Here is a 21573-nt window from a genome sequence, read left to right as displayed (position 1 = left end):
TCATAGCTCAGTTAGCTGCACAAGCTATGTAGATAACACAGCTAACATAGCTATATAGCTAACATAGCTAAAGCTAAACTCACAAAGCAGTGAGAAAGAGTAGGTACACTCTTTACATGTTAGCTTTAGCTAGGTTTGCTAAAGCTCATGTTGCTAAAGCTAACTTAGCTACATTGGCTAATGTAGTAATGTTAATTACTTAGCTGGCATAGCTATGTTAGCTTTAGCTAAAGCTAATGAAGATAAATTGAGCTACCTTTTGTGTTAGGTCTGTGCAATTAATTGCAAATGAGATTAAATCACAATCTGCTGCAATTTTCAAATCGCAGAAGGTGCAATATTTCTTTAACCTGAAATGTGTTTAAAAATACCAGATTAGAACTTTACTTGCAGAGATGATATACATTATATATCATGCAATCATTCTAGTGCCATATTTTTAAGAATATTGCACAAAAAAATCCTGTTTTCTTCATTTTTGTATGTTTTTTTAAATTAAATATGAGTTATGTAAAATGATAATTCCCTTTGACACAACAGTTCATATCGAATGTGCAAAATGAGTAAAAAATCATCACAATTTCATATATTTCTTTAATTTTCTGCCCTAGTTCAATCTAATATTGTGTTGATTATTATATAGAATGAATTATTGCTTGTTTTTGTTGTAAAATGCATGAGATGAGGAAATTAAGAAATAATCGCTTACTAAATTGCAATACTAGGGAGAAAAATTAAAATTAGATTATCTTCCCAAATCGTTCAGCCCTAATTTGTGTATCTATTTCTAAATCGGGTCTATACATAATTTATTTCCACATTAGACCTCTGATCTTTTTCTCTGTTTTATTTATGCGATGTTGCTTAGTGTGTAATGTTTTAGATGTGGTTACTCAACAAATGTACCTGCCAGACTTTGTTTATGAATACATTTGAATTTTTAAAAAATCTAAAATGTTGTACCGGAAAATTACACCACTTCTCTTCTGAGTCTTAACGCCTGTGAGAGTGGACTTCAGAGATGTGCCGCCTGCAGTCAGACTTTCTTAAAATGTTTAGGAATAAACACAAATGAAGACAATAACATGAAATGTTGAGAATAATATCAATTCAGAAATGTATTTTATCATTACTCTCAACATTTCAGAGTTTTTCCCATAATTCTGACTATTCCTGAAGTGCTTACTGAAAAATAACTCGTCCCACCTGTCCTGTTTTTCTTTCTCAGGTCTGGCCCTAATAGCCCTCCGTACCTGTATGCACATTGTCCTCACTTAGACTTTGTCTTTCTACCCCTTTAGCTCTGGGCTCGTTTTGTTTACCTCCATGCCCCTGACACGTGGGGACGGGAGGAGGGGGAGGGAGGGAGAGGATAGGAGGGGGGAGGAGGGGAGTCGGATTAACGCAGCGTCGCTGCCCGGTGTCCTCTTTAGACCACAACAAACAGCAGAGTGATTGAGAGGGAAGCGCAGAGTGAAGAAACCCATTTGAACCTGCTTGTCCTCCGCGGTCAGTGTCAGCATCTCTCTCTCTCCTTCCATCCAGCACAGGGCGTTCAGGCATGTCTCTGTCCGGCTCACAGACACCAGAGGACGGACTCTACGGTGAGTGAGGGGGTGGTGGGGCTCGGACAAGGCCGTGGCTCAGCTGTTATATCATGACGTTTATTTGTTAAACTCCGCAGCTATGACGTAGAAGAAATTAGCACAGGTGTAGCTATCAAACAGCTAGCTCCTAATTACAACGTAGAAGCTGCTTTGAGTGAGCCCAGGTGGGTTTAATCTGTCATTGTAAACAAACTGTAAGCAGTGACCCCTTCCATTAGCTCAGCATGGCTCCAGGTGTGATGTGCAGATATCCAGCAGAGCAGACATGATGCTAACAGCATGTCAGAGACGGAGCAGGTGTGTGAGGACTGAATAAGGGCACTGCCAGTTTGGGAGCTGGCATTGTTGTTGCCACTGACACTGTCATTGTGTAAACGGATTCCCTGACTCACCTGTTTGTATCTCTGTAAGCCAATTAAGCTGCAGAGATTTCCTGACGCTTATAGCTCCACTGTGCTGTGTGAACATTGTTGGCACGTAGGTTGCTGGGAAAGAACATGTGGAGCAATGGACACTGAAGGGACTGTACCAGAAGTAAAACGGGTTTAAGCTTGTAAAGTGTTAGCAGCAGGACCAATAATGGAGTTTCAAGGCCAGCAATGGTCTATTTTTAGCTTATGAAATACTGAATAAAAATGACAGATATAGCTCCTTTAGATAAGACACTGCCTCTAAAATAGTCCTGTAGCTGTTTCAACTGATGAGTAGTGATGCAACGAGCCAAAGCAAGTAAGAAATACATTTAAGAACATGCAAAAACTCACTAAATAACTAAAACTGAAATGTACAAACAATTCAGTCAACTGAAACTAAAAAACTTAACTTTGACAAAAAAAAGAAAACTCACTAAAACCGTTTTGTGTGGTTGCAAAACTAGTCTTTGACTGCAACATACCGACTGACATATAGCCCAGAGAGAGGGAAGAATCCCCTGGTTTTATGGAAGAAGACTTCACACAATGGGAATTTAAGGTTTTGAGTTGTATACAATTATCAAAAATGAATAAATCAAAAGGAAAGTGACGAGCCTTCTTGGGCCGAAGAGAAAAAAAAAAAACAAGAATTACCTTTTTTTTTGACAGTACAAGAATAAAGTCGTAATATTATGAGAAAAAAGTAGAAATTTTATGAAAATAAAATATTATAAGAAAGAAAGTCTGTCGGGGCGCCTCTGTTAAAATGAACAGTGTTGAGCATGTTGTGAAGCTACACTTCAGTATCGGTTTCACAAATAAGGAAATACTTCATCTTTTCACATCAGCGTCAAATTATTATCAGAATCAGGACAATTCTCTGTCGTAGATCCGTGGCGCCGCTGCAGACTGTCTTTCTTGTAATATTTTATTCTCGTAGTATTACGACTTTATTCTCATAATATTACGACTTTTTTCTAGTAATATCACAACTTTATTCTCGTATTACGACTTTTTTCTCGTAATATGACCACTTTATTCTTGTAATATTACAACTTTTTTTCTTGTAATCAGGGATGCACCAATCCACTTTTTTCCAGTTCCGATCCTTTTCCGATAAATAAGTGCCGACACCAATTCCAATATAAATATATATATATATATATATTTTTTTTTTTTTACAGCTATTGTTGTTGGTATAATGTGTGAGGTTACATGAGGCATTAGTAAACCAAAAAACCAAAAAAAGAAAAAAAAACATAAATTGAATTTAAATGTATTCCAAACAAATTTATTTGAACTACTACTAAAAAAGAAATATCTTTTTGTATAAACACAGGCTTGAAATCCCCCTCTATAATGGTCTTTAATGAACCCCCTGCCACTAGAGACCGCTGTAGCTTCAGTTAATGGCCGCAGCCTTCCTCTCTGACCCTTCACCGGATATAAACAATGAGAAACTCGCCTGTGGCTAAGCTAAGCTGTTAGCGTGTAGCAGGAAGGCCCTGGTATGACAGTTTTCCAAAGTAGTAAATGGAAGTAGAGTGGTATGTGGGCTGTTGAGGGTTAAGCCCACGTATGACTACTCACCTGCAGTCAAAGAGGCCAGATATCAAAGCACGATATTCATCTGCAAAGAGGAACGAAGGCGGGCGGCGCTAGCTTTCAATGCTAGCACCGCCCGTTATCAGGCTAACGTCATACCCACTCTTCTTTTTGTTCTCTCATCTTTAGACTAGTTTTGACTATTCTAAATATAGATTTACATTTAATCTACTTGGTAATCATACTGCTAAGAACATCCTGAACTAGTACTAGCTCAGTTACACACAGACTGTCTCTGTTAGACTGCGGTGTGTTCATGGTCTACCGCAAACTGTAGGATGGATTTGGATCGGTCACTTGGATCGGTGCCATCAGTCAGATATCTGATCTATTAATTACGTCCACATCGGACCCGATACCGATATTGGATCGGATCGGTCCCATCCCTACTTGTAATATTACGACTTTTTTCTTGTAATGTTACGACTTTATTCTCGTAATATTATGACTTTATTGTCGTCATATAAAAAAAAATATGTATTCTTTTATTATTTTTTCTCTTCGTGTGGCCCTAATTCTCCGTTGTACTTGACAGGTATCCCGTATCGGCAAAAAACTTTCACGAAAACTTATGAAAACTAAACTAAAACTTAACAGTTTTGCTAAATATAAGTAAACTGAACAAACAAACCAGCAAGAAAACACGATTTAAACAAAACTGAATTTTAAAACAGCAGTCTGCATTGCAACAATGTTTCTTGCCAATAAATCATACACCTTTGGAAAGCCTATTTACCTTTACATGGGGCCACATTAGTAAGGAACATGCATTTGTGGGATGAGCAGCAGAGCTGAGTATGTGGGTGGCACCCATGAAAATTTTGTCCAATCTTCTCTGCCAGTGCCAAACAGCTGATTCTGCCATTGACTCTTGTTTGGTGGACTGGATGATTGAAGTCTATAGAAACGAGACATAATGGCAATCACTCAACAAACGTGCGGAAGAATCACGCACTGCCACAACAGCATGGCTCCTCCTCCTCATGCTGGTCACCAGCCTGGTCACACACTGCTGTGGGATGGCATCCCATTCTTCAACCAGCATTTGTCTCAGCTCTGCCAGTGTGGTTGTGCTGGTCACTCTGGCACGAACAGTACACCGAGAGGTCAGGACTGCTGGCAGGCCATTCCATCCTCTCCACCCCCAAATTCTGGAGGTAGTCTCTGATAAACCCCGCCCTGTGGGGGCGAGCGTTGTCATCTTGGAGGATAGAGTTCAGCCCCAGACTGCAGAGATATGGGATTGGCCTCTGGTTGCAGAATCTCATCTTGATATTGCTGTGCATTGAGATTTCCTCCAGTGATGACAAGCCTAGTTTTTCCAGTGGGGCTGCCCCACACCATCATACTACCTCCACCAAAAGATGTTTATCGGTGCAGCAATCAACATAACATTCTCTGAGTCTTGTTCACACTTTGACCCTACGATCCAACTGCTGTAGGCAGAATCTGGACTCACTGCTGAAGATTATAATCAGGCATCCGATTGAAAGCAGTACTTTCACTTCTACAGAAGTTTTAACCAGAGTAACTGTACTTTAACTGGAGTGCGACAGTTGTGTACTTTTTCCACTTCTGGTGCTGTGATTCCTTTTGTATTGTGAGTGTAGAAGTACAATCCTATTTCTGACAGCAAATTGAGATAATAACCAAATGAGCAGTTACTTACACTGCTTATAATTTAAAAGTAGGACATGCATTACTTAAATTGATAGAAAATATGCAGAAATGACAGAAGTATCATATAAAATGATGAGGTGTCTGACACAGGGATGGGCCACTTTGGTTACCAAGACAACTGCATTCAGTTTATAGTCAAGGACAGGGGGCCTAATTGGTACAGATTATTGAAAATTCCCAATTTAACCACTCTGATTACTAATAATTCAGTTAAAGGAGGAATATATTGCTTTCATGATCTGTTTTTACACCAAAATGAATGTTTTTTTAAACTATAGTGCAAAAGAGCTGTTCATTATTGAACTGTATTTTGTATGAGAGCATTTAGTGATGCATATGAAGAAGTTTTACAGAAACACTTGCAGCCTATTAAATCTACTAAAAAGACAAAAAGAAAATTTACTGAATAAAAAAAACAGAAAAAATAATTAAAAACAAATTGATAAAAACAAAAAAACTTTAAAAATATAGCAATAAAGAATCTATAAAAATAAAATAAATTAAAAAGTTATTGAATTAATATGTATTTATCAATTTTAAAACAAAAATATTTTTTAAGAAATTAAAATAAATACAAATAAAGTAAAGACCTTCAAATAAATATCATAAGATTAAAAGATACTGATATTAAGAATTAAATTCATCTCTATTTTTATTTAAATAAAAAACTAAAAATATTTACATCAAAACTTAAATAAAAATAAAATTTAAATGAATAACAATTAAATAAAAGCATCAAATAATTAAACAAAAACTAAAAGAAATTTTATAAAAAGTTTAATAGTTTTAATAAAGTAAAAAAATAATAAAAATAAAAATAAAATATAATAAAAACGAATGAAATAAAATTTAAATAAAATAAAAGAAATTGAAAATGAGTTTCAAATTATTTTAATAAAATCAAGAAACTAAATAAAACCATGGACCAGTAGTGAAAGACCTTAAGAGAAATGTTTTCATGTTTTATTGGCAGATTTTGTTCTATTTTTTAAAAGTTTTTAATTTATTGGTATTTAAAATTAACCTGAGAGCCGCGCTGAGTGAGTTGGAGGGCCGTGTGTGGCCCTTGGCTGCCAGTTGCCCACCGCTGGTCTAACAGCCTGAGTTATATTTGGAATTGTTGCACTACGATAAACAGAAGGTGGTGTTAACCCTCCAGTCAGCTGCCTGGAGATACAATGAGATTGTGAGTACAAGAGCACTGGGCAAGCCTCAGGGAAAGTAGCACTGTCGTAAACAAGATGGAAATGTGGCATTTTGGCTCTGTTTGTGTAGAATATGAGGAAAAGTACAGGCTCCTGATCCGTGATTTAGGTCTGTTCAGGTGAAGATGAAAACAACATGCTTTGTGCACACATCATAATTTAATTGGCTTTCATGGCAAATTCTATTTTTAGCTACACTTGTAGGTCAACAAATATAAATTGCAGGGCTTCTCACAGAATGACACTGTTCCTATCCTGTTAAAACTGGTTGTTTATGTCATTATCTTTCAACTATTCTGAAAATAACAGTTCATTGTATAAAGTCACTTGGAAGCATCACTCACCTGTTGAAATAAGTACAGAACAGCAGAATGCCATATGAAGCCTAACTTTTAAAATGAGATGCAACACCTGAACCTGTTCATTACTGGGAGGGATGCACTCTTGCATGCGCAGAATTTTTTAAAGATAAAATGGTTGATAAATGTACTTGGGTGGTTGTAAATATGCATACATGGCTGGCCTGCTTTGTCTATATGGCAAGCACTTAAATGCATGCAAAATTTAAACTTTTTTCCAAGTTTGCACCATTCACTCAAATGTTATAATGCTAAATAAAAAATTTCATGAAACAAAGTGGAAATTTTCCTATAGCGACATTGTAATTTGACAAAGATGGGGCTCACAAAAAGCTGGCAGTGAAGCTCGAACCGTGCAGTTGTTTAAACTCTGAATTTTGCAAAGACAAGCTCTAATATTAATCCAAACTTGCTTTTCCAAAACAACAAGCCTGCCCTGCCTTCAGCAAAAAGAAAGACGACGCATCCACCTCCTTTACATTCCCTAAAGAGGGGCAGACGCTAATAGAGAATCCAAAATGAATCTGTCGTGCTGCAGTTCATTGAGTCTTTTTAGCATCCAGCGCTCGGCCACATTACATAAAGCTGCTTTGGCAGTGGTACAGATGAATGTGTACAGGACTGCACCATAGACACTGATTTAGTGCTGCAGAATGGCGACAGATAGATAAATCAGGCAACAAGGCAGTTGTTATGTCATAACTCCCCTCTGTAGAAAAATAAGTAGGGCAATGGCACAGTTTTCCCCTCGCTCTGCTCTCCCTCTCCCCCTGCTCCCTCCAGCTCTGTGCCCACTCATGTCTCCTCTCTGCCGCTGCTTGTGCGATTACACCGTGTCATAAAGTGAAGATTAGAGCGATCACATCATACTTTGGTAGGCAGATGAGGTGTTGATATTTTGTAAAATGCTGCGTGTGTCAGAGGAGCAGAGACATGATGACAGGAGAGAAACAAGAGGAAGAACGGAGGGGGGGAGGCTAATCTCTAACAGAAATAAAATCTTACGTAAGCAAGCATGCTGTCAGGCCGAGTTATCCCTGCCCTACTGTTTGGCTCCCAGTGTGTGCACGCCATACACACCAGAGTGCATGTGTGTTTATGTGAGTGCATGTGAAAATCTCTTCCTGACCATGTACTTGGTGAACCTGCGTGACCAGTCATTCATGTGCTGTGTTTTTAACTCATTGATTGGGAGGCACGGACTCATTCACTGTCCCAGTGAGCATCTGTGTTTGTTTGTGTGGATACTGCAGTGAGGCCGGATGTCCACTCTGTGTTTCTCACCACTGGAATATGAAACGCAATGTCAGAATATTCATGATGTCATCACGTGTCAACAACGGCACACGCCTGTTCAACACTGCACATTTATTTTAGGATTGAACGTTTTAGAGCGTGATGATGTGAGCTGATTCTAGGCCAACCTTAATATTTTTTCATGAAAACAGATTGGGATTGATGGGTGGGATAAAAGTCATCAATTTAGCATTAAATACAATTAAAGGGCACTCAAAATATATTCAAACTGAGCCAAAATAAAATGTTCTATCAAGTAGATTTTTTTTAAAAATATACATAAATTAGGGGTCAACAACACTGTTTTTTTCAGGGTTGATACCAGCTATTAGTAAGACTTGAGACTGATTACTGATATTTGGAAGCAATATGCATTTATTATAATACACAATGTATTTAATGTGGCAAAACTAAAATTGCCTGATCAAGAAATGGTGGAAGATTTGGTCCAAGCTCTATCAGCCTGAGAAAAGAGCACAGAGCAGCATCAGCAAAGCAGGAAGTGATTCTATACACATACTGTCAGTGGGACCCAGGCTTCAGTGCTGATTGGCTAGTAACTACGGCTGAACGATTTGGGAAAATAATCTAATTGCGATTTTTTCCCCCCAGTATTGCGAGTGCGATTAGATATGCGATTATTTCTCAAGTTCCACATCTTATGTATTTTCCAATAAACACAAGCACTAAATTATTCTATATTATAACCAACACAATGTAAGACTAAACCAGAATTTAACAATTTTGAAAAAAGGCTGTAATTGTGATTATTTTGACTCCTAATGCAGATTAGATATGAATTGTTTTATTAAAGAGAGTGATCATTTTGGTTTCATTTTTGTATTCATTAAGAAAAACCTACAAAAATGAAGCATGAAATGTAATGCATAACAATCTCTTCTGCAAAAAAGTTTTAAACTGGTATTTTGACACAAATTTCAGATTAAAGAAATATTGCACCTTCTGCAATTTGAAAATTGCAGCAGGCCATATTGCGATTTAATCTAATTTTCGATTAATTGCCCAGCCCTAGTAGTAACTGTTGACTAAAACTATGACTAAAAATGTTTGACAACAGCCTTTTTTTCCATGACAAAAACTAGACTACAACTATAACAAAAACAGATCTGTGATGAATAACACTGACAAAAAATAAGTTTAGATTTTGTCAAAATGACTAAAACCAGACTAAAATGTAATTTAATTTTTGTCTGACATTAAAAATCTGTGATATTTCTCCACTGTGGATAAATCTGTCGAAAACAAAGCATCTGTATCTCTTCTGCCTCTCAGCTGTAGAAAGCAGGGACCCCAGGTTTGGCAGGGTGCAGAGAACACACTACCATGATTCGGTACCAGATTTAGGCAAGAAAATAATGCTTGAACTAAAAGTAAAGACTAAAATATTAGAGCTTTTTATGGACTAAAACTAGACTAAAATGTTTTGTGTTTTCGTCAACTTAACTAAACTAAACTAAACTAAACTAAACTAAAAGGGATAGAAATGACTAAAATATGACTAAAACTGAAATACATTTCTTTAAAGACTAAAATTAAAAATAGCTGCTAAAATTAACACTGGCTAGTACTCATCTGACATCCAGCCAATCAGATTGTGTTGTATGCAGGACATCTGGTAAGAATGTGGAGGGTGTAAATAAAGTCAGAGGGGATGACACACTTTGCAGTGGAGCCAAAGAAGCACACTTTTTGGTTAACTAATTTTATAGATTATTGGTTAAATAAAATACCAGTACTGATTATTGTTAAAATGCCAAAGATCAGTCTCAATAATTGGCCAGGCCGACAAACATAAATAGGTGAAACAAACCTGTATTCTGCCTTTTTATTTGCAGTTTCGTAAGTTTAATAATTTTAATACTTTAACTTATTTTTATAATCACTTTTTTACTCAGTTTGCTGTTCTTACTCCTTTAATCCTTGACTTTTCCTTACATTGCAATCTTAATATCCTTTATTTTCAACATATTACCTGTTCTTTCTCTTTTGTCTGCTTTTAATCTTCTTATTTTTGTTTTATTGCTAATTATGTGATGTTGTCTCCTTAAATGTGTGTATACATTTTCACTTTCATATCATATCATATTCTGTCTTCTCCTGGATATTTTCATCTTTTAGTATTTTAACCACCTTCAAGGTCATCAATGTCATTTCCATTTCTTTCAATTTTGCTAATTCTGTAGATGTGTTTCAGTTTGTTTTGATTTTCTGTTTGATTATTCAGACTTTCTCTGTTTGGTGTATTGCTAATTTGTTTATTTTCTGAATGACAATGGTGGCCTTAACCATCAGACAAAGCTCTTGACTCATTATAAACAAAAGCTGTTTGTCTTAATTTTTCAAAAGTCTGTTCAAAAGGCTAAATTTTGAAAACTTTTAGTAGATCAATGATGCAATAAACCCACTTATGGTAAATTAAACTGATTGGACATGATTTAGGAAGGCATGCACCGCTCTATAGAAGGCCTCAAACACCAAGCCATGAGGTCAAAGGAACTGCCTGCAGAGCTCAGAGACAGGATTGTTGACAGGCACAGATCTGAGGAGATATACAAGAAACATTCTGCTGCACTCAAGGTTCCCAAGAGCACAGTGGCCTCCATAATTTCTCAAATGGAAGAAATTGGCACAACCAGGACTCTTCCAAGAGCTGGTCGCCAGGCAAAACTAAGCAATCGGGGGGAAGGGTCTTAGTAATAGAGGTGATCAGGAACCTGATGGTCACTCTGAGCTCCAGAGATCCTGTGTGGAGATGGGACAAAGTTCCAGAAAGACAACCATCACCGCAGCCCTCATTTGTTCTGGGCTTTAAGGCAGAGTGGCTAGACAATCAAGTTCTTGGTCACCTCTTTTACTAAGGTCCCTCTCCCCTGATTGCTCAACTAAACCAGACATCCACCAGCTCTTGGAAGAGTCCTGGTTGTGCCAAACTTCTTCCCCAGATCTGTGCCCGTCAACAGTCCTGTCTCTGAGATCTTCAGGCAGTTCCTTTGACCTCATGGCTTGGTTTTTGCTCTGATATCAGTCAGCTGTGTAGCATTCTGTAGAGAGGTGTGCCTTTCCAAATCATGTCCAATCAGTTTAATTTACCACAGGAGGACTCCAGTCAAGGTGTAGAAACATCTCAGCAAAGATCAGACGAATTGGAGGAACCTAAAATTCATTTACAGTGTTTTTTTTTTTTTTTTTTTACTTATGTCAATGTAGCATCAGGCTGCAATTAGAGTGAGTGCACCTGTATATTACAGGTGCACACTGTACATGACATGAATTGACTCAGTGCTACAGCTGAAAATAAAAGCTCCAGATTAGTTGTTTCCACATCACATCTCCTTTCAGCTTATTGAAGTCTATTTACAGTCTCTGTATGAAGCCCTGCTGTTTCCTGCCTCCTCGCTGACTGCCTGAGCATCATTACTTACTGCATGTTTTGTTTGATAAACAGGCTCCTGGGTGGAGCTGGAGGAGCTGATCGCAGCCGTGAGCCGCAGGGAGAGTCTGACAGGGCCGCAGGACAGCATCTCCACCGCCCTGCAGGGGGAGCTGGAGAGGATCCTTCTGGAGGCACAGCTGGAGTGTGAGAGGAGTAGAGACAGGTAGGGGTGCCGCTTTTTTTATTTTGCTTTGTTCTGTTTGGAGTTTTAGGGAATTAGCTCCGCAGCAGGGTGTAAAAATAACATGAATGGAAAAAAGTTTCCTCCTGTGCACAGTGCAAATTCGCTTGTTTTAACAACATGCGTGCGTCATTTATTTGTTTCAACAGTGAGTCGGAGCTCCTTTTAAAAACATTTTAGTATGTTTAGTTGTGGATGCCAAATTCTCATTTTCAATGTCTTTCATTCACAGTCCTCCTCAAGCTGTGACTCCACAGTCGACTGGTTCCCCCAGAGCAACGAGTGAGCATGACAGCGACTACGCCCCCATACAGGTAACGGATTTTTAACACTTAGAAGTGCTGTTACACTCATCAGATAAATTCATCCTGACAGTGATTTTAAAGGAGAGGAAAGAACCACCTTGGTTCCAAAAGGGTTGGTATGGCTTTAAAATGTATGTAAAAACAGAATGTAGTGATTTGTAAAACATGAACACCCCCTTTTAAATTAAAAACATTTTCAATTCTTAAATGGAAAAAGTTTGGCTTAACCAGGACTCTTGCAAGAGCTGGTCACCTGGCCAAACTGAGCAATCAGGGGAGAAGGGCCTTAGTAAGAGAGGTGACCAAGAACCTGGTGGTCACTCCAGGACAACCATCCCTGCAGCCCTCCACCGATTCTCAGACCAGAATCTTGTTTTGTAGAGTCTGAGAATCCAAGTCCAAGTGGGCTTTCATGTGTTTTACACCGAGGAGAGGCTTCCAACTAGCCTCTCTGCCATAAGTAAAGCCAGGTCGGTGAAGGGCTTCAGTGATGAATGTCTATAAAAACTAATTCCACCCTTGGATGTTTAACCCTTTTATTGATTCTATAAATCAATCATAGTCAATATAATTGGCATTTTTGACCAAAAAATACCCCTAAAAAACCCTCTTTAATGTTAAAGTGAAAACAGATTGCAGACTGCTTAAATATTCACCATCTGTAAAAGGACTGACCTAATTCAACAGAGGTCCAGCCAACTGGTGCTAGCAGTCTCACAATTAGTGAAATGGGAATCACCTGAGTGCAGTGAATGTGTCTCAAGTGATTGTAGTAGACAGACACTTGTGTATGGAAGGACCAGTCACTGGTTCATCAGTATTCCTGGCTACTATTACACCATGAGGACAAAAGAACACTTCAAGCAACTCAGAAAAAAAGGTTATTGAAATGAAAAAGTGTGGAGATGGATACCAAAATATTCCAAGGCAATGAACATCCCACAGAATTCAGTTAAATCTATCATGAAGAAATGAAGGAATATGTCACGTGTGTAAATCTGCCTAGTTTAGGCTGTCCTCACAAACTGAGAGAGCGTGCAAGGAAGACTAGTGAGAGAGGCCATGTAGACACCTATAGCTACTTTCACACTGCCGCCTTCGTTCCGCAACGTCGTTCTGTATGAAAGCGACCGTTCTGCAATGGGGGGTCCAACTCGCCCCACCTCTGAGGTAGTATCAGAGCCGTAACAGACTTTTCTGCAAAGAGTGTGAAAGGATGTCATGGCATTCTGCAACGGCGAGTGTGCGCTGAGAAATCTCTGTGTTAAAATGGCTTATGACTACTCTGAAGAACTTCCAAGCTTCAGCAGCTGAGATGGGAGAGACTCTGCACCAGTCAAAGCTTTATACGGTAGTGGCAAAGAGAAAGACACTGTGAGGAAAACACTGATGAAATGTCAACTAGAAGTTGCCAAAAAGGCATGTGGGAGACTCCATGGTCAAGTGGAAGAAAATTCTTTGGTCTGATGAGACCAAAATGGAGCTTTTCGGCCATCAGACAAGATAGCAATCACTGCACATCACCACAAAAACACTATCCTCACTGTGAAACATGGAGGTGGCAGCATCATGCTGCCTTTCGGTAGCCAACCCTGGAAGGCTTGTAAAGGTTAAGGGTAAAATGAATGCAGAAAAAATCAGAAAATCCTGGAGGGCAATCTCATTCAGTCTGCGAGACAACTTTGGTTTGGGAGAACTCAAAAAAGCCATATTATATTGACCCTGATTGATTGATATAATCAATAATAGGGTAGGGCATCAATGTTCTGCTTGCTTCTTGTCTTTTACTTTTGCATATCATCTGCTCCCTTATGCATATTGCAGGAGGAAGTTGAGCGGCGAGGAGATACTGACTGGGTGTGGGATTGGTCCAGTAGGCCTGAAAATATGCCACCAAAGTAAGACCACATCCACTGCTTTATAAGTGACTTCTCATTTGTTGTGACATTTAACATAAAAAGTTGAAAATTAATAATATTTATCTTTTGCCGACAGTCAAACGAGTATAGATGGGCTTCTCCTCTCTTTGAATAAATAGTGATGCAACAGACTGATGGCAATTAGCTTAGCTTGGCATTGCATGAAGACTGAACCCAAGGGAAACATGGAGTCATGTGTAGTAAAACTCTGCCTACCACCGGCTTTCAAGCTCATTCATTCAATTCACGTGTAGTCTGTTTAATCAGTACATCAAAACCCCAAACTTTAGACCTCTTATTTTCACTGTGAGGTTACCTAAACAACCAGAGGCAACTTTCCTGTAAAGAAAAGTTACCACATAACTCCCTCCAAAAACAGACGTGTTCACATTCAGGTAAAGAAACATTTGCTTTTATTGTTTTTGGCACTAGTTGAAAGGTAGAGCCAGCTTGAAAGTTTAAGTTTTTATGTCTCTTCAGTTCGACTCTGACAGCGTGTTATAAATGCTGTTTTCAGATTTTCCCTTTGAGTGTTGAGAAACACATGAATCACCCTGGTTTTATTTACTCTACCATGCTTGACATTTCATCTTCTGCAATACAATAACTCAGTCTGACAGGTAGTGGCTCCTAATGGCCTCGGACTGTCTTCACTACCTTTCTTTTTTTTTTTTTTTTTACTCTTCTCTCTTGTGTTCTCATTATCCGTTCATTTTTTCTTTCTTTCTCTGCATGTCTCATCTCCTACTCCTCTTCTTCCTCCCCCTCTTTCTCTGTGTTTCTTTTTCTGCAGAGAGTTTGTGTTTCAGCACCCAAAGCAGCAGAGCTCCCTCAGCGTTAGGAAGTCAGAGGTGCTGAAGAGAGGCCTCTTCTCCTCCGATGTTCTCCTCTTACTCGGCCCCTCACTGCTGGCCTCACACCTCCTCACACTTGGAGTCGGGTGAGACACAATCACATAAGTTTTTTTTTTACCCTTTTACAGTGCATTCAGGAAGTATTTAGACCCCTTCACTTTCCTCGAGCTTATGAGCCTGGTGCTAATTGGAAAAGAATAATATTTTCATTAATCTACACCCAGTACCCCATCATGACATCTCAGCAAAGATCATGTGAAATGGGAGGAACCTGAACTAAATTCCAAGTGCTTTTGCAAAGGGTCTGAATATATACGTGATGTGATATTTCAGTTTTTCATTTTTTAATACATTTGTGAAAAAATCTAAAATTCTGTCAGTGATAGACTCCTGGGTTGCACACTGTGGAGCACCCCAGAAGCAGCTGAAGGCACACCAGTGCATCATCTTCATAGAAAGAGAGAATACTAGAGAGAATTCTTTGAAGTTTGTGGTTCATATTTTTCAGTTCCCACAAAGTCACTCAGCTTTGACTCAAACTTGATACAGTGGCCACATCAGACACTGACCCTAACAGACTTTTCAGAAATCTTTTTGTAACACATTAACCCTCTGTTGTCCTTCAAGTTACTACCCTCATAAGCCATTCAGGGCAACAATGTTCACTGTGAAAAACTTATATTTTCAAATCACAGATGTTGCAATATTTACCTTTAAATCTGTCAAAATACTGGTTTAATAAAGCATCAGAATCAGTTTTGCTGCTAATCTTTGACTATTCAAGATTAAAAACAGGCACATGACATTTAGTTTTTCATTTTTTTGCTCATTTTTTCGAATTTTATCATAAAATAACAGTGACTTTTTTAGTCAAACTGGCATTTAAAGGGTTAATATCCATGAAATATTCAAATACTTGGTAGTAGGGCTGGCCGATATGGCCTAAAATTGATATCCCGATTTATTTTTGCTATATCCTGATACACGATATATATGGCGATATTTTGAAATGGCCTCTCAGCAGCTGTATAATGTTTAATTCAGCCCCAAATGACACTAGTTTGGTGATAAAAATAGACTGTTCTATTGGATTTTTAATAAAATTGTTTGCAGAAAGTAAAAATTAATATAAAGTCAAATTTAGCAGTTTTATTTTGAAAGGACTTCATTCAATCTTTTACTAATAAATCAAAAATACATAAATCATGAAATACTCAGTCTTTTACAGCATATGGAAAGTCCTGAAATGTTTTCTATGTTATGTTTACTATTGCTGTTTATAAAATGATTGTTTTCCTCATTAAGGGTGAAGCAAACCTACACAAAACTCACCGATCCTGCTTGCAGTAAATGACCAAAATCCTGCAGTCTAGTCCTCCATTCAGGCTCACAGCTGTAATTATATTAGTCCATTATCTGTGCTGATGAATGCTGGACCAGTTTCTGACAAGTTCATGACATGAGAGCATCTTTAGATCTTGTTCAATAAACTGTCCTGTGTGATCATGGGGGAAAACAAGCTTGTCTGGAGGCAGGAACATTTTAACTACTCGTTATCGGTATTTTGAACTGATAAGTCTGTTGGTGTGGAGAAGTGGATCACATTTGTCCGTTGCTGGGCCGTCTCCTCCCTGACCTGTACGACTCTGGCAGGAAGTTTTCAGCAAAATGTTTGCGCCCAGGCAAATCACATATTCTGGGTTAAGTGTCTTTTCAACAACACTGGGCTCATGTCTTCAGCGACATGTTGTGTTACTGCCGCCGTTATCTCGGAGTCATCTTATGGCATATTTTAACGAATACCGCGAGTTCCACTTCTTCCTTTTAGAAGTTGAACGACTGCTCAACACTGCAGATCCAGCGCTGTTTCTGTCTCTAAAGTCAGCTAACTCCCCACTAACTAGCCACGCTGCTCTGTTTACCTTCCTCTCCCTTGCTTCTCGCCGCTGATGCACATGTGCAGAGGAGTTTTCTGGATTGGCGGAGGAGAGAGAGTGAGCTCGTCGCTGTGAGAGATGCGTTCAGGGACAATGGGAGAAGCGAAACTACAGCGAGAAATGCACGCTGACGCCTCAAAACTTGTACATAATTTATACTCGGATATTCACGATATAGTCATTTTATACATCATGGGTGGCAAAAGCAGGGATATATTGAGTATACTCGATATATCGCCCAGCCCTAGTTGGTAGTTTTGGACAGGATTTAAAAAAAATTCAAAGACTTAATCCAAAAAATTTGGGAAAATATTTTTGTTTTATGTATTTGATTAATTTTTTACAGTGGACATTTTTGTCCTATATGACTTTCTAGGGAAGTAAATTTGAAAACTACAGGCTCTTTTAATAATTTGAAATTTCAAAATTTATCAAGAAAGCTACCTTCCTACAGAAGATCATGTTATTTGCAGCAACACACAAAAAAAAAACTATTGCAAAAAAAAAAGAGGAAAATTCACCCTTTTGGACAAAAAGGTCCAGATTTGCTACCGGAGAGTTAACTGCTTACTTTGAAGATTTAATCAATCACCAAAATAGCCAAAATATAATACTCAATTCTTAAATCTTCAAATTTACTGATTTACTAGACACATATTCAAGTTATTTTTCTTGACTTAATGCTGAGCAGCAGAGCCTCAGAGGAGGGGGATGAAAGAGGCACTCTTGTGCCCTCATACATATATATATATATATATACATATATATATATATACATATATATATATACATATATATATATATATATATATATATATATTCTGTAAGATATGAAAGCTTTCTGTAAGATAAGAGTAATGCGCTTGACTTTGCCTTATATGCTGCTGATTGACTTTTCATAAGAATGAACCCGACCTCCATTCTGATTCAGTTTCTTTAATGTTAATAGATTTGAAACAGTGGTGAAATACTCTTCAATAAATGTGCTTCTAGTCTTTTTATGTAATATGTGATTTCAAAGCAGAGAAGAATATAGCTGAACTTATTTCTTGAACTTTTACAGTGCCTAAAAGTTATACACCCCCTTAGATGTGTGGTGAATTTCTAAATCAGTCATGGTATAATTTCAGTCCTTTGACAAAAGTAAAATATAAAAAATATATCATGTAAAATAAGTGACTGCATAAATATTCACCCCTTCAGGTCAGTATTTAGTAGAGTCACCTTTGGCTGAAATCACAGCGCTGAGTCTGTGTGGATAGGTCTCAATCAGGCTCAAACATCTGAACTCTGCAATCTTACTCCGTTTTTCTTTGACAAACTGCTCAAACTCTGTCAGGTTGCACGAGGATTGCTCAAGTGCCCCTTTTCAAGTCTAGCCAAAAACTCTATTGGATTGAGGTCTGTGCTTTGACTCAGCCACTCCAGAACATTCACCTTGTTGTCTTTACCCATCTCTGTGTAGCTTTCTCTGTATTCTTCAGGTCATTGTCTTTCTGGAAAATGAATATTCTCCCAAGCCGTAGTTATGTTGTGGACTGAATAAGACTGTCCTTCTGGATTTTCCTAAATTTTGCTGCATTCATTTTACAAAACCTTTTACAAGCACTCCAGAACCAGTTGCTGAGAAGCATCCCCACAGCATGATGTTGCCACCACCTAGCTTCACGGTGGGTATGGGGTGTTTGTGGGGACGTGCAGTGTCCACCAAACATATAATCTTGTCTTATTTGCCAAAAAGCACAAGTTTGGTCTTGTCAGACCAATAACCCTTCTTCCACTTGACCATGGAGTCTCCTGCATGTCTTTTGGCGACTCTAGTCTACATTTCTTCAACTTTCTTTTTGCCACTCTCCTATAAAGCTTTGGCTGGTGAAGAACCTGGGTCACAGTTTTTTTATCCATCCACTGGCTTCTACTTTTAATAACATTTTCTCTGAGTTGCTTGGAGTATTCTTTTGACTTCATGGTGTAATGGTAGCCAGGAATACTGATTAACCAGTGATTGGACTTTCCAGACACATGTGTCTTTATACTACAATCACATGCACTCAAGTGATCCCTATTTCAATTGTGAGACCACTGGCACCAGTAGGCTGGACCTCTGTTGAATTAGGACTGTCACTTTAAAGGGGGTGAATATTTATGCAGTCACTTATTTTATCAAACATATTTTTAGTTAATTGACATTATAGAATTCTGTTTTCACCTTACATTACTGAGTTTTTTTTGGCCAAAAAGCTAAATGATATTGACCATGATTGATTTACAAAATGAATAAAAGGATAAAACATTTTTATAGGCACTGTTTGTTACAAAATGATTACACAAGAATTTAACTATGGCAGTTTTCAGTGACTTCTTTCTCTTTTTCAGGATCTACATAGGAAAGCGATTGGCGGCTTCAACAACCAGCACGCTGTGACCTCTGCTGAAGCCCATCCCACCCACTCGCTCACAGTCTGGCCAATAAGGTCATGGTCCGCCCTCTCCACTGCAATTATTTGCCTCCTTCCCTCTTCGTCAACGGGGCAATCTTAGATCCCGCCTGTCTGTCCTTCTGTCTCCGTGTTCATCTGTCTTTCTGTCAGTCTGTGCGTGTCGTAGGGCCCGGGGAGCGGATGGATGCCGACCAATGAGTCAGACTGAGGTCACTTTTACTCTCCCGGAGAGTAACACTGATCTCAACCATCTAAAGTGAAATCAGAGAGGAGAGATTGCCCAGATACAAGAGAAAGGAGAGAAAGAGAGTTTCATCCAGATAGAACAATAAATCCTTTTGATAGGAGGAGATAAAAACGGTTCGTCGGGAACAGTGTGTTCGGCAAAATGAAAAAGATAATTTGTGTTAGCCTTTTCGCCCCAACCTTTGAAAAAGCAAAATGTCTGTCATTTGTCAAAAGTAATGACCCTCTGTGTGACTGAGCTGCTAAAAGTGGTACTCAGGGTTTTGTTCTGCCCTGATGGTGAATCTAATGTAGAGTTTTAGTCGGCTGAGTGAATGTAGGAACGGCTCTGGTTGTGCTTTTTGTCCCATAAACCGATTAAATATTTGACCTCCGACAAAGACAATCATGATCCCATTAAACTTCACTCCTCAAAACCTTATGTGCCTCTTGGGTCTTTTATTTTCTCTTCCATGCAGACGGCGTTTGGGCTACACATGCTCGACCCATTTAATAAATTTAGGAGAAGTCAAACATTTCCAGCCAGCAAAGCACAAAGATTTGCTGAAGTAGGCTTGGATCTGTAACTTTTACAGTTTGTTTATGTTGTATTTTTAGCCTTTGGGGGACGGTTGTCTGGATATTATTTGTAGGTTTTCATGTAAAACAAAAAGAGAAAGACAGCCCGCTGTGTTGCTAACTGCCTGCAAATGAACCAAAACATCTGTTTAAGATTTACTTCATTATCCATCTGAGGTAAATCAGTGAAAATCACTCTGTTGATTTGTCCTGATAAGCTCCTTTTCTCCTGTTTTCTTGAGCCACCAGCGATGACTCCTGCAGAAATGTTATGACATCACACCAGCTTGTTTCTTTCCATCTGCCTTTGTCGTTCCTCACCCCTCATCGGTCTTCTCTCTTTTTTCAAACAAGCTGCTCTGACCAGTCAACGATTTGACATTTTATGGCATTCTCATAAACCTGAGACTAGTTTCCTCCTAACATCTCATGAAAATAGCTGGTCTGGATTGTGAACAGTGGGGCTGAGAAGCGGCACAGTGATGGCTTTGCTTTAAACGTGCCCATTTGTTGTCCGGCCTGACCAAGCCCAACGTGTTTATCAGCCATTAGAGCGGTGTTTGATGTGAGGGGTCCTGCTGAGCTCATTAAGCTACTTCTAGACATACGGAGCTGACGATGCAACAACAAGAGCACAAAAGCACCTGGTTCCCATTCACAGACATCCTCAGCAACACACCCACATACTCACTGGAAAATATGCCGACTTACTAGTGAATGTTTGGGCATAGTTTCGACACAACAAGGAACACAAGGAAGTACTCTGTCATGAATGAGCACCCATCCTCATTCATGACTGCTCATTCAATTTTGGATGGTTTGTTGTTCTTTTGTTTGAAGAAAGGTCAAAATACATAATAAAGGCATAATTTCTAAACTAAAAATAGGAAGGAAAGACCCGAAAAGGACAGAAACAAGCCCAAATCGCATTAATTACATTAATTAATTGAAGATGGTGCTGCGTAATGAGCACATTTTTGTAATTCATTTTGTAAAAATATTTGTCCATTTCCATCAGCATCAACACTGTGTATAAAAATGCTATAGAAGTGCTTGAAGAACTCCTGTTAATGATGTTGGGCTAATTTGGCAAACAACAAAAGCACACATACACCATATTGCCAAAAGTATTCACTCACCCATCCAAACAATGTAAATCAGGTGTTCCAATCACTTCCATGTCCACAGGTGTATAAAATTAAGCACCTAGGTAGCAGACTGTTTCTACAAACATTTGTGAAAGAATGGCTCGCTCTCAGGAGCTCAATGAATTCCAGCGTGGTACTGTGATATGATGCCACCTGTGCAACAAGTCCAGTTGTTAAATTTCCTTACTCCTAAATATTCCACAGTCAACTGTCAGTGGTATTATAACAAAGAGGAAGCCATTGGGAATGACAGCAACTCAGCCACCAAGTGGTAGGCCACGTAAAATGACGGAGCGGGGTCAGCGGATGCTGAGGCACATAGTGCACAGAGGTCGCCAACTTTCTGCAGTCATTCGTTACAGACC

General features: G+C 38.7%; 2 protein-coding genes across 3 annotated transcripts in view; one reads left to right on the top strand and one right to left on the bottom strand.

Annotated features, from left to right (window-relative positions):
* LOC121525159 (mucin-2) overlaps positions 1–21573 on the bottom strand; it is a 178988-nt gene that overhangs the window by 87569 nt on the left and 69846 nt on the right. The window lies entirely within an intron of this gene.
* On the top strand, positions 1400–19909 carry zgc:73226 (uncharacterized protein LOC402792 homolog). The gene is made up of 6 exons (XM_041811009.1): positions 1400–1604; positions 11632–11782; positions 12033–12114; positions 13930–14003; positions 14818–14964; positions 19192–19909. The coding sequence occupies exons 1-6, from the start codon at positions 1562–1564 to the stop codon at positions 19238–19240; spliced, it is 546 nt and encodes a 181-aa protein (XP_041666943.1). The 5' UTR covers positions 1400–1561; the 3' UTR covers positions 19241–19909.

This window comes from Cheilinus undulatus, linkage group 17 (assembly GCF_018320785.1).
Source record: "Cheilinus undulatus linkage group 17, ASM1832078v1, whole genome shotgun sequence".
In the NCBI taxonomy this organism is placed as follows: Eukaryota; Metazoa; Chordata; class Actinopteri; order Labriformes; family Labridae; genus Cheilinus; species Cheilinus undulatus.
This window is presented reverse-complemented; position numbering and strand designations above follow the sequence as displayed.

What these genes read in the sequence shown, in the direction of transcription:
- zgc:73226 (XM_041811009.1), top strand. Translation starts at nt 1,562, where the DNA reads ATGTCTCTGTCCGGCTCACAGACACCAGAGGACGGACTCTACG. An exon ending in GCGACTACGCCCCCATACAG is followed by an intron (nt 12,115 to 13,929) that starts GTAACGGATTTT and finishes TGCATATTGCAG; the next exon opens with GAGGAAGTTGAGCGGCGAGG. An exon ending in CTCCTCACACTTGGAGTCGG is followed by an intron (nt 14,965 to 19,191) that starts GTGAGACACAAT and finishes TCTCTTTTTCAG; the next exon opens with GATCTACATAGGAAAGCGAT.